The 16955-nt window shown below is 32.6% G+C and overlaps 1 protein-coding gene across 1 annotated transcript in view; it reads left to right on the forward strand.

The window, feature by feature from the left end:
* LOC143057776 (uncharacterized) overlaps positions 1-16955 on the forward strand; it is a 108230-nt gene that overhangs the window by 37878 nt on the left and 53397 nt on the right. The window contains exons 4-5 of the mRNA XM_076231169.1: positions 12360-12411; positions 15698-15835. Of these exons, the coding sequence (XP_076087284.1) occupies positions 12360-12411; positions 15698-15835 (190 nt within the window). The remainder of the gene's footprint in view (positions 1-12359; positions 12412-15697; positions 15836-16955) is intronic.

Here is a 16955-nt window from a genome sequence, read left to right on the forward strand (position 1 = left end):
AAAATTTAATTGGGATTTCCAGTGGAAGTTCCAGTGGAAATTCACTGCAATTTCCACTGGATTCACATTGGGAAATTTGGTCGGGATTTTCTTTGGACTTTCTTAGGATTTCATTGAGTTACCAATGGATTTCCACTAGAATCTCGGTGTAAAACCACAGCAGATTTCATTGGGATACCAATGGATTTCCACTGGAATCTCGGTGTAAAACCACAGCAGATTCCACTGTTTTTTCAGTGGAATCTGCTGTGGTTTTACACCGAGATTCCAGTGGAAATCCATTGGATCCCAATGAAATCCTAAGAAAGTCCAAAGAAAATCCGAACCAAATTTCATTAAAGTTCATGAACAAAAACACGCTTGTCCATTTGTAGTTCATGTCCTGTTCATGTTTAGTTCATGAAATTTTTATGAATGATTCATGAATTTGTCCATGAACCATACCAGTTCATGAATCATTCATGAACACATGAACTACTGTGTTCATGAACTGTTCATCAGTAATTTAATTCATGAACATTGTTTGTCCACTTGAAGTTCATGAACTGTTCATCTAAAGTTCATGAAATTATTAAAAAGGATTTTCTTGAATTTCCATTTTTTATTTTTGTGTTATTATCATTTATATATAAGTAAACTTCTCTTCCTGTCTGTAATTAAAATTGCTGTATCAGGACTTCCAACTAGAAATGCTAAATAACATCTTGGTGAAGTTGTTCTGTTTAAAATTCTTCACAGTTGAACAGATCTTTTAATCAATAAATGCATCTGAGTTTCCCCCTGCAAAATCAAAAATCACACCACAAAGAATCAAAAGTCCTTGATATTTGTTTTAAATAAACTCTCAAGATTAAACAGTTTCTAACAGGTATAATACAATGTAATAATTTAATTTGATAAATGTTGTTTTTATTAAAATATCAATACAATGAATAGAGTATAAAGATTTATAACACGAATATTAATTCAGCCTTTTCATGACATTTCAAATAATGTACCCCCCTCCCTTTTCCCCCTTTTAATTTACCCACACACAATCATAAGAATGGCTGAAGCATGAATTATGTTAACCTTGAAATAAAATATATTGTACAAATCTATCAGTTATTCCTGAATGGAAATCATTAAACCACCATTAAACCAACACTGTAAAATGTAAAGGCTACTTTCTGGTGTTTCATATATATATAATTATCAATAATTATTATAATGCTTCAACAAATAGTTATTCAGCAAAAAAAAATAATCAAAATATATATAATTTACTTATCTGATAACAAATCTGCTTTATTTGACAGCTATTTTACTTCACATCAACCATCTTCATTTGTATTATTAGCGTCAAAAACACCATTTTGCTGACGTAATTATGACGTTTCTTCTATTCCCAGTCACTTGTAATCATTTGTCTGCATTGCAATCTTTTGTCAAAGTCATTGAAGCGTTTTACAATAGGTAAACGTATTTCATTAATGATGATAATTATTGACACCGGTCTGCAATGTTTGGGAATGAATGAATTGTCATTAATCTGTGCTTTTTTCCAAGTTCCTCTATGTGCCGTATGATGGTTAAGAAAGGCACATGTTTGAACTCGGAGAGACAATCAGAAATTACATCTTTAGAAGAAAGAAATTAAGTTTACCATTATCATGATTGTAAAAATGAAACTTGAGAAACATCTCCAGCTCAAAGTAAGTTACAAAACTTCAAAGTTAGTCCCAAATTTTGTATGACTCTCAAAATGTAACACTCTTCTGGCGTAGTATGAAAAAAAGAAAAAGGATCTGAGCTAAGTTCTGTTGTTAAATGAAAAGGAAATATTTTTTCATGGACATAATTTTGCTTTATTACTTAAGATTACACTACATTTGTAAAACATCGTGTATGACATGTATTGAAGTAACAGGGGTGTGGAAATAATTGTTGTGAGCACTTGTCCCCGGGCAAGTCAAACCTAAAATTTTACTTGTCCGGAAAATAATTTACTTGCCCAATAAATATTGAAGTATTTCTTGTTAGCTAGCCTAATATATGATTCTTACTTAGCACTGTTGTGCATCACAAACAGACCAAATGCATTTGTTTTTATGTGTAAAAAAATAGGAAAGTAGGAAATGGGTTAACATCAATAAGACAGAAACCTAACAGCAAACCAACCAATGAAATTACATGTAAAGGACAATTTTGCAGCAGTTTTTTGATAAAAAATTGTAGCCAGTAGGTAGTTTGTTACTACCAGGAACATTTGAATTTATAACCAGAATGATTTTTTTTTAGTTGCAATTATTTTGTGGAAATTCCACTAGAAAAATAAAATTATGATCATGCAGAAATTTACTTGTTCTTCCATTGGAATTTCATTGTTTCGGAATTTCATTGGAATTCTGTTGAGATTCCAGAAGATGCATATTTTTTTACAGTGGAATTCCATTGTAATTCATGATTCCAATGAATGCCAGTGGAATTCCAATGGCACCAGTGGAATTCCACTGAATTCCTCTGAAATCTCAATGGAATCCCAATTAAATTTTCAGTAGGGTAATTATTGTAGTGGTCATTTTTTTTCATTTTTTTTTTAAATATTGCTTTTTGTAGTTTAAAGCTATATATTTATGAATTTTAAAGATATATCAAAATGTGGGATCTGAAAACAAACTTCACACAGCTTATATCAATCATATTTGATTTTATAAGAACATGTATCCCTGTGATGAGAGTTGTAACTGGGAACTTTATCCATGGAAAATTAAAACTGAATAGATTTTTCAGTCCTCACTTTCTTGAGAATACTGTCACAAAAAATTGAAAATGGTCTTAGCCTGCCGTTCAGGTGTACATAATTAAATTTCTAAAATATATTGTAGTAGTTGTTAAATTCAATTGAATTTTAGATAATTAACTCCCAACTTTAATCAAATGTTTTCATTTAGAAGGCGCAATTCTCATTGGTCCAAATTGTCTCTATGACGAATTCTTGACTAAGGAAATGAAATAACAATAAACAACAATTAGTTTCATTATTGTCAGCCTTTCTATATGTTCTAGCTGTTCTTTTGCTCATTCTTTGTATGTACACTATCAAAAGATACCCCCCTAAAAATTGAAACAATGACCGTCTTTTCCCTCAGAGCTCTTCAGCTCTTTGATTAAATACTAATTAATGCATTTTAATGCAAGTGTGGTTGATATAGATAACAAACAAGCAGCCCAAAAAGAAAAAAGAAAAATGGATATATTTCCATATATCACTGTATATAAAATGTGAATCCAGCTAGTTCATTTTCACTGTTATGTATGTGAGTATGTCTATTGTAGAATAAAGGATGACGAGAAAAACTGGGTTTGTTTACTTTTTATACAACCGCAAAAATTGAAAATTTTTTCTTCTGTATTGCTATCACATTGGCGTCGTCGTCGTTGTCTGTGTCGTCATCGTCCGAATACTTTTAGTTTTCGCACTCTAACTTTAGTAAAAGTGAATAGAAATCTATGAAATTTTAACACAAGGTTTATGACCACAAAAGGAAGGTGGGGATTGATTTTGGGAGTTTTGATCCCAACATTTTAGGAATAAGGGGCCAAAAAGGGCCCAATAAGCATTTTCTTGGTTTTCGCACTATAACTTTAGTTTAAGTAAATAGAATTAATCTATGAAATTTTGACACAAGGTTTATGACCACAAAAGGAAGGTTGGGATTGATTTTGGGAGTTTTGGTTCCAACAGTTTAGGAATTAGGGCCCAAAAAAGGGCCCAAATAAGCATTATTCTTGGTTTTTGGGGAAAGACGGCTTCAAGCCGTCAATCCCCAATGGGGTTGACCAGAGTGACATTCCCTCACATCATTCATTTTGTTTTTATAGTGTGGAAAACCCCCCAACAAATCTTACTTAGATTGAAAAGTAGGAGACCCAGAAATGAATAGTTTGACTTTAAACACTTTTTTACACATTTCCCTTCTGTTTATCACGAAATTATCATATCTTGAGCTCTCCTTTACACTATTTACATTTCTTTTACAATCCGGAAAAATCAGTATGACGAGATATTCTAAATATATCCAACCTACATTGTATTTTATAGTGAAGTCATTCTTGGAATGCCACACTACGCAGAAGCAGGGATATCCTTCACTGTTTATTTAAATCATTCTCAGAGATAGTGCACTAATTACAAATTGGTATTTGTTTAATTTAAACATTATAATGTTTGCTGTAGATGATTCAATCATCAACATGCAATACTTCAATTTGTAGGTCAACAACTTTCAAAGTAAATAAAGATCGTGGGATTACATGAGATAGGGGAGAGAAACGATTTTATTCATTTTTTTTCTGTAGAAATTCTGTTTTGAGAATCTTCCTCCAATTCAGGAGCACCTCAATAGATGAGTAATTGTCCACTAAAATAAAAGTTAATGTATCTAAACACTTAAAACGTGACATATATATTTCATTGGATTAGTAGTCTTCCATTTAAACTAAATTTTTGTGTACCAACATATTCATGATAATGGTAAAAAAAAAATAAAAAAAAAAAATGTTGCATTTTGAGTTTAATCCTATTAATCATGAAATTTACAAATATTTCAAATTTTGGAAACAAGCTTCACACAGTTTACATCAATTATAATGTTTTTATTAGTACCTGTTTCCCTGTGATGAGAGTTGTAACTGTGAACTTTATCAATGAAAATTTAAAACTTTATAGATTTTTTAGTCCAAACTTTCTAAAGAAAAAACTTTAAAATCTAAGAGTACTGCCACAAAAAATGGAAAATGGCCCTAGCCTGCAGTTCAGTGGAACACAATTAAGATTTCAAAAAATGTTGTAGTTGTTGTGAAATGACAGAATTCAGTTGAATTTTAGATAATTAACTATCAACTTTAATCAAATGTTTAGATTTATTAATAGAAGATGCAGATCTCTTCCATTGGTCCAAATTGAATCATAAACTAAGGAAACGAAATTACATTAAACAACAATTGATTTCAATATTGTCAACCTTTCTACATGTTCTAGCTATTCTTTTTTATTCTTTATATGAAGACTATCAAAAGATACCCCCCTCCCCCTTCAAAAAAATAATTAAATAGAAACAAGGGCCGTCTTTCCCCTCAGAGCTATTCAGCTCTTTGATTGCACAATAACTTTAGTTTAAGTAAATAGAAATCAATGAAATTTAAACACAAGGTTTATGACCACAAAAGGAAGGTTGGTATTGATTTTGGGAGTTGAGATCCGAACAGTTTAGGAATTAGGGGCCAAAAAGGGGCCCAAATAAGCATTTTTCTTGGTTTTCGCACCATAACTTTAGTATAAGTAAATAGAAATCTATGAAATTTAAACACAAGGTTTATGACCATAAAAGGAAGGTTGGTATTGATTTTTGGAGGTTTGGTCCCAACAGTTGAGGAATAAGGGGCCCAAAGGGTCCAAAATTAAACTTTGTTTGATTTCATCAAAAATTGTATAATTGGGGTTTCTTTGATATGCCGAATCTAACTGTGTATGTAGATTCTTAATTTTTGGTCCCGTTTTCAAATTGGTCTACATTAAGGTCCAAAGGGTCCAAAATTAAACTTAGTTTGATTTTGACAAAAATTGAATCCTTGGGGTTCTTTGATATGCTGAATCTAAAAATGTACTTAGATTTTTGATTATTGGCCCAGTTTTCAAGTTGGTCCAAATCGGGGTCCAAAATTAAACTTTGTTTGATTTCATCAAAAATTGAATAAATGGGGTTCTTTGATATGCCAAATCTAACTGTGTATGTAGATTCTTAATTTTTGGTCCCGTTTTCAATTTGGTTGACATTAACCCTTTCACCGATTGCTGCCCAGACTGAAGCTACTCTGAGACGATGGCTTCCCTGGCTACTTTTACTCAAGTGGGAGATCTTCATAATAAATGTCAATGAAAAATTTATTTCATTCACTAACACCATGTTCACAGTTTTTTCGGCATTATTGAAGTGAAATTCTCAAAATTCTGCTCTTTGACCCCAAATCGTAATTTTTTAACCCAAAACGGCAAAATGTTGAAAAAATTTGTGAGGCTGTACAAATTCCTCACACTGAACGATGTCCATTCCAAGTGTTTTGTACATAAAACGACATTTTATGTCAAAAACGTATACTAGTTTGGCTTAATTTTTCCATATTCTTTCCCCAAAAATGTTCCCTCATTTCAAATTCTCGTAAATTCCATAAATTTCCTCTGATTTTGACACGGTTTTCAACAAACGGAACCGCCATGTTTACACTTTCATCCAGGTATCCATCAAAGAAAGATAACTCATGTTTGCACTGTTTTGAGCGGGAAATAAAAAAGATGTATTCCGATCCCGGTAAAACGGGACTCATCGTCAGCAGTCTGAAGCGTGAATCCCGGGACTCATCGGCGAAAGGGTTAAAGTCCAAAGGGTCCAAAATTAAACTTAGTTTGATTTTAACAAACATTGAATTCTTGGGGTTCTTTGATATGCTGAATCCAAACATGAACTTAGATTTTTGATTATGGGCCCAGTTTTCAAGTTTGTCCAAATCAGGATCCAAAATTATTATTGTGCAATAGCAAGAAAATTTCAATTGCACAGTACTCAGCAATAACAAGAAATCTTCAATTGCCCAGTATTGTGCAATAGCAAGAAATTTTCAATTGTACAGTATTGCGCAATAGCAAGAAATCTTCAATTGCACAGTATTGTGCAATAGCAAGTATTTTCAATTGCACAGTATTGCGCAATAGCAAGAAATATCTAATTGCACAATATTGTGCAATAGCAAGAAATTTCAATTGGAGTTATCTTTCTTTGTCCAGAATAGTAGTTGAATCAACTTAAATCATTGTTTTATACAATATACAATGTATATTCACTTTTACTACTAAATGATAAATTAAAACAATCTTTACCATTCAGTGATAACAAGCACTTTTTTTACATTTTAATATTTTATGATGTATTTAAATGAGTAATTATTGTTGCAAACTCCATTAGAAATTTGAATTGAGACCGGTTTTGGAATAAAGGAAAGGGGGATGTGAAAAAAAAATTGAGGGGGGGGGTGCAATTTTTCTCATTTGAAATTTCATAAATAAAAAGAAAATTTCTTCAAACATTTTTTTGAGAGGATTAATATTCAACAGCATAGTGAATTGCTCAAATTTTAAGTTCATTAGACCACATTCATTCTTTGTCAGAAACCTATGCTGTGTCAACTATTTAATCACAATCCAAATTTAGAGCTGAATCCAGCTTGAATGTTGTGTCCATACTTGCCCCAACCGTTCAGAGTTCAACCTCTGCGGTTGTATAAAGCTGCGCCCTGCGGAGCATCTGGTTGAAAGTATGAAATAATTGATTTAAATGTATGTTTTAATACAATTTAATAAAAATATAACTTTCTAATGTATAATCACAAGATTTAAAAGTCCAAAAAAGTGAAATGAAAGCAGCTGAATCCATAATATTGATGACTGGATGCGATGAATTATCACTGAAAGTGCAATCATTTCTGATGTGGAATTTTTGAGTGCGATGAATCTTCATTATTGTTTCATATGATAGTTTGACATGCAATAACTGAAAATTATTCTTAAAAAATGACTTTAATACTGATGATATTTACAATGCAAGCTGGTCGTAGATTCTCACTTCAATATACACGGGTATGATCAACTTATGGTTGATTTAGGACATTGCGACTACTGTTCATCGATATTTTTCTGTACTTTGTTCAATGTTTTTTTCGTCATAGTTCTTTACCGTTTGTAACTAAAACATTGAGAACATAGTTAACGATTTATGAGAAATTCAAACATGATATATCAAGGTGACTCGATTGTTGCATGAACTTTCCTTACTGTTTAAGATGTATATAAAATGGCATTACAAAAATTAATTATGCAGCCACACGGACGTCTAATATTATATAAACAATTGTTTGTGCGAGATGAAAATGTTACCACTCAAACAATCTTGAAATGAAGATATTTTTGTGACTGCTCTTTAATTTTTAACCGGATTTTTGTGACAAAAATGTCGGTTATTGATTTGGGGATGTACGGTGGGCGGGCAGACGGTTCGGGCGGCAATCAAATGTTGTCCGTGCATTAACTCATGAACCGTTCAACCAAAGCTTTCTAAATTTTAATATGTTGTTACTGACAACTAAATGAAGGTCAAGTTCAATAATGGAGATTTTGACTTTTATGGTTCAGGAATTATGGTTTTTGATAGATTGAAAAATGGAGTTTCCAGTCGTGTCCGTGCATTTAGGCATGAACTATTCTACCAAAGCTTCCCAAATTTTAATATGTTGTTACTGATGACAAAATGGAGGTCAAGTTCAAAAATGACGATTTTGACTTTTACCGTTCAGGAGTTATGGTTCTTGAAAGATTGAAAAATGGTGTTTCCAGTCGTGTCCGGCATTTACGCATGAACAGTTCTACCAAAGCTTCCCAAATTTTAATATGTTGTTACTGATAACAAAATGGAGGTCAAGTTCAATAATGACCATTTTGACTTTTACCGTTCAGGAGTTATGGTTCTTGAAAGATTGTAAAATGGCGTTTCCGTTCATGTTGTTGCATTTACTCATGAACCATTCAATCTAAGCTTTTCAAATTTTAATATATTGATACTGATGACAAAATAGAGGTCAAATTTGATATTGACGATTTTCACTTTCACCATTCATCAGTAATGGTTCTTGTGATATTGCCAGGACACAAATAAATGTTAATAAATCCGGTTTGCTGTCGTTGTGACAGCCTCTTGTCTTTGATGCATTCATTAGAGCTATTTTTATAATGGTTGTAGTTAAACAGTTTGGTTGGCTTGTTTGTTTCTGGTGAATGTGGAATAAATTATTTTCCCCTTCAAAAAAGTATAATACAATTGAATTTATTAAGAGCTAAGAACTTCCTTATACTTGAAATGGCACATTAGTTTATATAACAACAGATTTCTTTATGGAAAAATAATTATATTAATGTTTTATTGAAGAAAATGAGTATAATTTTTGATTGGCCCTGGAAAAAAACACAAGTTACTTTACCTGGAAAAAGTTACAACTTATTTTGCCTCAATGTAAAAAAACAATCAAAAGCTGCAGTGGGGGATCCAGTATTTGATGTAAGTGGGGCCTGATGACTGACCTAAAGGGGGGCCAGCTCAAGTCACGCTTCGGTGATTCCCTATATAATCAACCAAATGTTTCCCACAAAAGGGGGCCGAGGGGGTAGGGCCTGGATCTGCCTATGAAAGCCCCAGACCAGAAAATCAAATGGTTGCTGCCTTAGCTGTCCAAGATGTATGTATACAATGATCTGGTGTGTCATAGGAAAGGATATATTTAATACTTCATATAGATCTGGGTCTGAACAAATAATCAAATAATAAAACAATATTAGCAAGAAATGCCATTTTTACGGAATTTGTTGATATATTACCTCAGACTTTTACTCACAAATTATGCATATATGATCAATTCTTCTGACTTTATAAATTATGTTAGAGAGTTGGCTAAATTAAGATTTTATATGATTAAAATTAATTAAAATACTTCTGTGAAAATGCATTGCATATATATACAACAGTAATGAATCGCTCTACAGTGAAAATGAAAGTCTGGTATCATTATTCAACAGTAAACATGAATCGCATCACAAAAACAACAAAGTGGAATTTGATTCAATATCAACAAGCTGGACAACAAAACCTGTTTTAAGTTATACTACATTATTAATCATGTTAAAAGGAAGATTTTTCTACAAATGAAACATAACTGCTACTTTTAAAACTCTTGCAATTGCTCGGTTTGTGAACTATTCTTAATATTTATCTGTGCATAAATTTTATACCTGGATGGCTGTAGGCGCGATTAAAACCTGTCTGCATCAAATACTTTTATCATGAATTTATAAAAGCAGTACATATGGTATATTATTACTTATTAGCTCACCTGGCCTAAAAGGCCATGTGAGCTTTTCTCATCACTTGGCGTCGTCGTCTGTCGTACGGTTAACAATTTTTCAAACATCTTCTCCTCTGAAACTACTGAATGGATTTGAATGAAACTTAGCATAATTGTTCCTTAGATTATCCTGCATAAAGTGTGTGCTTCGATTTTTGATCCATCAAAAAACATGGCCGCCGTTACTTAAAATAGAACATAGGGGTCAAATGCAGTTTTTGGCTTATACATGTATCTCAAAAACGAAAGCATTTAGAGCAATTCTGACATGGGGTAAAAATGTTTATTAGGTCAAGATCTATCAGCCCTGAAATTTTCAGATGAATCAAACAAACCATTGTTGGGTTGCTGCCACTTAATTGGTAATTTTAAGGAAATTTTGCAGTTTTTGGTCATTATCTTGAATATTATTATAGATAAAGATAAACTGTAAACAGCAAAAATGATCAGCAAAGTAAGATCTACAAATAAGTTAATTTAACCAAAATTGTCAATTGACCCCTTAAGGGGTTATTGTCCTTTAATGACAATTTTTCACAATTTGTTCATCATATTTGCTAACTTTAAAAAATCTTCTCCTCTAAAACTACTCAACCAAATTCAACCAAACTTCAACTGAATGATCAGTAGGGTGTATAAAATAAAGTTTGTGCTTTATTTTTTATTTCGTCAAAAAACATGGCCGTCATGGCTAAAAATAGAACACAGGGTAAAATGCAGTTTTTGGCTTATATCTCAAAAACTCCAGCATTTAGAGCAAATAAGACAAGAAGTTAAAGTATTTATTAGGTCAAGGTCTACCTGTCCTGAAATTTTCAGCTGAATTGGGTAACTGGTTTTTCAGGTATAATGCCCCTGAATTGATTATTTTAAAGAAATTTTGCAGTTTTTATGCCCCACCTACGATAGTAGAGGGGCATTATGTTTTCTGGTCTGTGCGTCCGTTCGTTCGTTCGTCCGTTCGTTCGTTCGTTCGTTCGTCCGTCTGTCCCGCTTCAGGTTAAAGTTTTTGGTCGAGGTAGTTTTTGATGAAGTTGAAGTCCAATCGACTTCAAACTTGGTACACATGTTCCCTATGATATGATCTTTCTAATTTTAATACCAAATTAGAGATTTTACCCCAATTTCACGGTCCACTGAACATAGAAAATGATAGTGTGAGTGGGGCATTCGTGTACTGAGGACATTGTTGGTTATTATCTTGAATATTATTATAGATACAGATAAACTGTTAATAGCAAAAATGTTAAGCAAAGTAAGATCTACAAATAAGTCAATTTGACCAAAATTGTCAATTGACCCCTTAAGGAGTTATTGCCCTTTAAAGACTTTTTTCACAATTTGTTCATCATGTTGACTTACTTTAAAAAATCTTCTCCTTTGAAACTGCTGTATCAATTTCAGCCAAACTTAGGCTAAATGAGTTTCAGAGTATCTAGTATAAATTTTATATTTTATTTCCTTGTATGTCAAGAAACATAGCTCCTATGGCTAAAATAGAACATAGGAGAAAATGATTTTTTTTTGCTTTTGAAGAAAATAGGAGGATTCAAAGAACATTTAAATAAATTGAAAAGCCAAAATAATCATTGATGAGAGATTTAACCAAAAAAATTAAGGTGAGCGATTCAGGCTCTTGAGAGCCTCTTGTTTTATTTAAAAATTGTGAATTTGTCGTCTGTTTATGTATCATTCTACATGAGAAATTCATTACTGATACAGTGAAAATGGCTTTTCAGGATTCGCACATTACATACACTATATATGTATAGTACACAATAAGTTGAATCAATCAAACGTATAATTATTAGCCAAAACGATTAGGAAAGGTTAGTAAAGAAGGCGAGACATTACAGGGTGTCTACACTCTTGTTTGTCAACCTGATAATTTTTAAGGTACACTTTTTGATTAAGTCTCGAAAAAAATAAGTCCACTAAGAGTTTTGTTTCTCAGGAACGAAAATTAAGGAATAAAAGTTGCTATTTCCAATGTCTGACAATGATTGAGACTTATATTTACAAATTATGGAACATTGAATCAAGCTTTAATGTGTCAATAATGGTAAACATAATTCAGATTCTGTTTATAATTAGTTGTACCTTGTTGTTTGTCTTATCACATTTGGTTTCTCAGATGTTTACTTAGTTTTAAAACTATAAAAATATGAAGATGTGGTACGATTGTAAATGAAATCCCTCTCCAACCAAATGACATAGAAGTTAAACATCTATACAGGCCACTGAATGACATTCAACAATGAATAAAACCAATAATGCTTGCCACATTATCTGTTTTGTTAAATCTAAATGAAAGTATTTTATATTATTCATGCTACTGTTATATTATATTTTTATTTATTTATGTAAATTTGAAGGTTTTTCAAACAGCATTTAACAGATGGAATGAGAGAAAACAGTCATCTGCAGGTTTGTTTGATTTTACTCTCATCTTAAGATAAAGGTAATTAAGTTAATAGTTTTTTATACGACTGCACAAATCTTGGTAAAATATTGTTGTTGTGGTCGTTGTTGTCATGCAATGTTGTCCGAAGACTGATGGTTTCCAGATAATAACTTTATTATAAGTAAATAAAAATCAATAAAATTTTAACACAAGCTTTATAACCCGTAAAGGAAGTTTGGGGTTGATTTTGGGGGTTGTGGTCCTAACTGTTTAGGAATTATGAGCCAAAAAAGGGGTCCTAATAAGCATTTTTGTAGTTTCCATACTACAACAGGATTGTTAGGATTGACTTTGGGGGGTTATGGCTCAAACCGTTTAGGAATTTGGGTCAAAAAAGGGGGAAAACAAGAGTTTTTCAGGTTAAAGGACAATTGAGACAATTTGAAAGCAGTGTAAGGGAGGTAATCCAAATCAAATTAAAAATCAACAATGTTTGATTACCTCCCTTACCCTGCTTGTAAATAATGTATAAAGATATATGATGATTGTCTTGAGGTGATCAGCTGTCAATTTATTTTCATGCTCCAATTATAATTCAATACTATGCACCTACCAACAAAGCTAGTATTGAGGACAAGAATAAGTTTTATGACAAATTACAATCGCTTGTCAGTAAAGTACCAGCACATGATTTATGTCTTGTAATTGGTGATCTTCACCCAAAGATTGGGGTAGATTACTCATGTTAGGAAAGAATAATGGGCCGACATGAATGTGGATAATGCAATGAAAATGGTGGACTTTTAGTAGATTTATGTGGCTTGAATAATTTAGTTATCAGAGGATCCTTATTTCCACACAAGGGCATTCACAAACTTACATAAAACTCACCAAATGGCAAGGACCAAAACCAGATAGACCACATAATTGTAAATGAAAGATGGAGAAAGTCTCTGATTGATGTCTGTGTCAAAAGGGGAGCAGATTGTGGAAGTGACCATCATCTTCTACTTGGAAAGATAAAACTTAAACTAAGAAAGGTAGTCAGACCACAAAATAACAGAAAAGCATATAGCATCCACCACCTTAAAGATAACCAGATAAGACAAAAATTTAACATCAGCACAAGAGACCAATACCAAACATTACAAAATATCAGTGAAAACAACGACAACATTGGTCCTGATCTAAATGAACATTGGAACAAAGTAAAAACTATGTTTAGTGATACAGCTGCTAATGTACTAGGACTTAGAGACAGGACAAGGAAAAGGTGGATTTCATATTCAACCTGGAATGTTATAGAAATGAGAAGATCTACAAAAAGTAAGTGCAATCAGACAAGATCAGAAAGGTTGAAAGTAAAGCTACAAATAGAAGACTCAGAGCTTAATAAAGAAGTTAAGAAAAAAGCAAAAGAAGACAAACTGCAATATATTGAAGGATTCGCCAATGAAGCAGAAGAGGCATGCAAACAGGGAGAACTTAGCACTGTATATAAGATTACCAAACAACAATGACACACCAGTTTTAAGCAGGAATGGAGAGGTATTAACATCGGCACAGAAACTTGAGAGATGGGCAGAGCACTTTTGGGAAGTTTTAAACAGAGAACCACCAGACAAACCAGCTCAATTTGATAACACTGAAGCAAAAATGGAAATAGACATATCAGAAGAAAAAATTGAACTTAGTGAAAGCATTATGCAAGCTCAAAAATGTTTAATCAGGTGGAGTAGACAACATCAATGCAGAACTCCTCAAGGCAGATGTAGACACAACAGCATCAATATTTATTTAGTAGAATATGGGAGGAAGAAGTTACATCTATGGACTGGGAAGATTGACTACTGGTTAAGCTTGCAAAAAAAGGTGATATGAAGAATTGCAACAACTTGAGAGGTATATCTTCATTATCTGTACCTGCAAAAGTGCTATTCGAGTTATTGCCAAGGGAAAAATAGATGTACAATCTGGAGTTAAACAAGGATGCTATATCTCTCCCCTTCTTTTCCTCATTGTCATCGATTGATGTACATGATGTATGAGAAAAACACTTGGGAATAGAACAACTGGAATAAGATGGTAGATGAAAACAATCTTAGAAGACCTAGATTTTGCGGATGACATTTGCCTATTTACAACGAATCGAACAAACATGCAGAACAAAACATCAAGACTACACGAGACTGCTCTATCTGTAGGTTTAAAGATAATCACACAAAAGACAAAGATAATTAGCCTAAATGATAAAAATATAGAACAACCAATAACACTAAAAGGAAATAACATACACAGCTACTTGTATAGGTACTATTTCTGAACTAAAAATCTGTAGTACTGGAAAACTACTTTTAATATTCAGTACTATTTTGTTACTTTAAAATTATTTTAATATTTAGGTACTTGTATTTTACAGTACTTGATTTGTACTAAATATTTTGGTACAGAAATAATACAATATTCCATGTTTGAAAATCATAAATTTAAGAGTTTTGAAATAGAAAAACTTTCAAAATGCCGAAAATGTAACGGTAGTAACCAAAAATCTGTTGTACCTAAATTTCAAGTACAAATTTAAAAGTACTGTAAAATACAAGTACCTAAATATTACAATAATTTTAAAGTAAAAAAATAGTACTAAATATTAAAAGTAAATTTCCAGTACTACATATTTTTAGTACAGAAATAGTACCTATGCAAAAGTAGCTGTGTAGATGAAGTTGAAATTTTTACTTATCTTGGCGCCAATATCAGCCAGGACAACGGAACTAGCAAAGATATAATTGGAAAGATCAACAAAGCCAGAACTTCTTTCTGCAGACTACGAACAGTATGGAAAACAACATCAATATCCAGGTCCACAAAATATAATAGCAATGTGAAATCAGTTTTGCTATATGGATTAGAGTCATGGAGGGTTAACAAATCTGACTTCAACAAACTATCATCATTCCATAATACATGTATTCGTAAAATTTGCAAGATCTTCTGGCCAAAAATCATCAGTAATAAAGACCTCTTCAACCTAACTTTACGGGAATTTCTCGCTACATTGAAGACCTATTGGTGACCTTCTGCTGTTGTTTTTTCTATGGTCGAGTTGTTGTCTCTTTGACACATTCCCCATTTCCATTCTCAATTTTAAAGATACATCAGAGTAGAAATTAAAGAAAGGCAATGGAAATAGACACTCTGGCTTCAGCCACCAATAAAAACTGGCTTTTACGAGAAAACAAGAGAAGTGCTTAAGAGTGGCATTAAAACACAAAAATTAAAAAAATCTAATATGAATTTGCCTTATTTTAGGTAATGACAGGCAGCATCTTGACATTCTAGAATGCAAAGTACCTGCTGAATATGGAAATGTGCGTGTGCAGGTTTGGCCAATGGCAGAAAGTGTTGAAGGAGATCTGATATGTTATTTTGACCAATCTTTCTACAAAGGTAAATATTTTTGTGTATGATTTTGTCAAGCCTGCGACTTTTGTTGCAGAAAGCTTCACATATGAATAGTGATCCAGTTGCGGCAACTTCTTAATAGCTTTATATTTTAGAAGGAGGAAAATCTGGATGCTTCATACTTCAAATATATATGCCTTATGTTATGAAGTTTCCGTCTGTCTTTTATTCATTGTCTTTGACCTCATTTTCATTGTGCAGGGACTACTTGAAAAAATTTAAGATTTTTTGTAATGTTTATTTCTCTCTTATTGATTATGAATAAAAGGATAACTATATTTGGTATGTGCGTAACTTGCAAGGTCTTTGTGCCCGTCAGACAGTTTTCACTTGACCTCGACCTCGGTTCATAGATCAGTGAACAATGTTAAGTGTTAGTGGTCAATTCAGTTACATCTCAGATACTATAAGCAATAGGTGTAGTATATATGGTGTATGTAAGGATTTTTAGGTGTACATGTCCAACTGACCGGTGTAATCTGACGTTGACCACATTTCAGTGGTTTTAGTTAAGTTTTTGTGTTTTGGTTTGGTTTTCTTATACTGTATGGAATAGGTCTTCTATATTTGGTGTATGGAATGATTGCAATTAAGGTGTACATGTCCAACTGGCAGGTGTCATCTGACCTTTACCTCATTTTCATGGCACAGTGGTCAAGTTAAGTTTTAGATTTTTTGGTCTCTTTATCTAATTATCTATATGCAATATGTCAACTATATTTAGTGTATGGAAATATTTTATGATGTGCTTGTCAGTCTCACAGATTTTTGACTTTGTAATCTCATTTTCACAGTTCATTGCTTAGTGTTTAGTGTTTGTGTTTTGGACTGTTTTTGTCTCGCCTTGAGGGAGTCAAAAAGCAAGACAAAGCTATAAGTATGCTGTTTCTGGCGACGGTGTCAACACTGTTTTAGTTTGTGATTAGGTCTAGTTTATGGTTAACCACAAGTGGAAGGTCAATCCTATTTGGTATTCAGTTGTACAAGCATTGGCACATCTCATGCTCATGGAGATTATTTGGCCTTGCCCCCTCAGTCATGGTCTACTGATTTTAAAAATTTTGCTTATTTTACATGTATTATTTAATTTGTGATTTATTAGGTC

This window comes from Mytilus galloprovincialis, chromosome 13 (genome assembly GCF_965363235.1).
Source record: "Mytilus galloprovincialis chromosome 13, xbMytGall1.hap1.1, whole genome shotgun sequence".
NCBI lineage: Eukaryota > Metazoa > Mollusca > Bivalvia > Mytilida > Mytilidae > Mytilus > Mytilus galloprovincialis.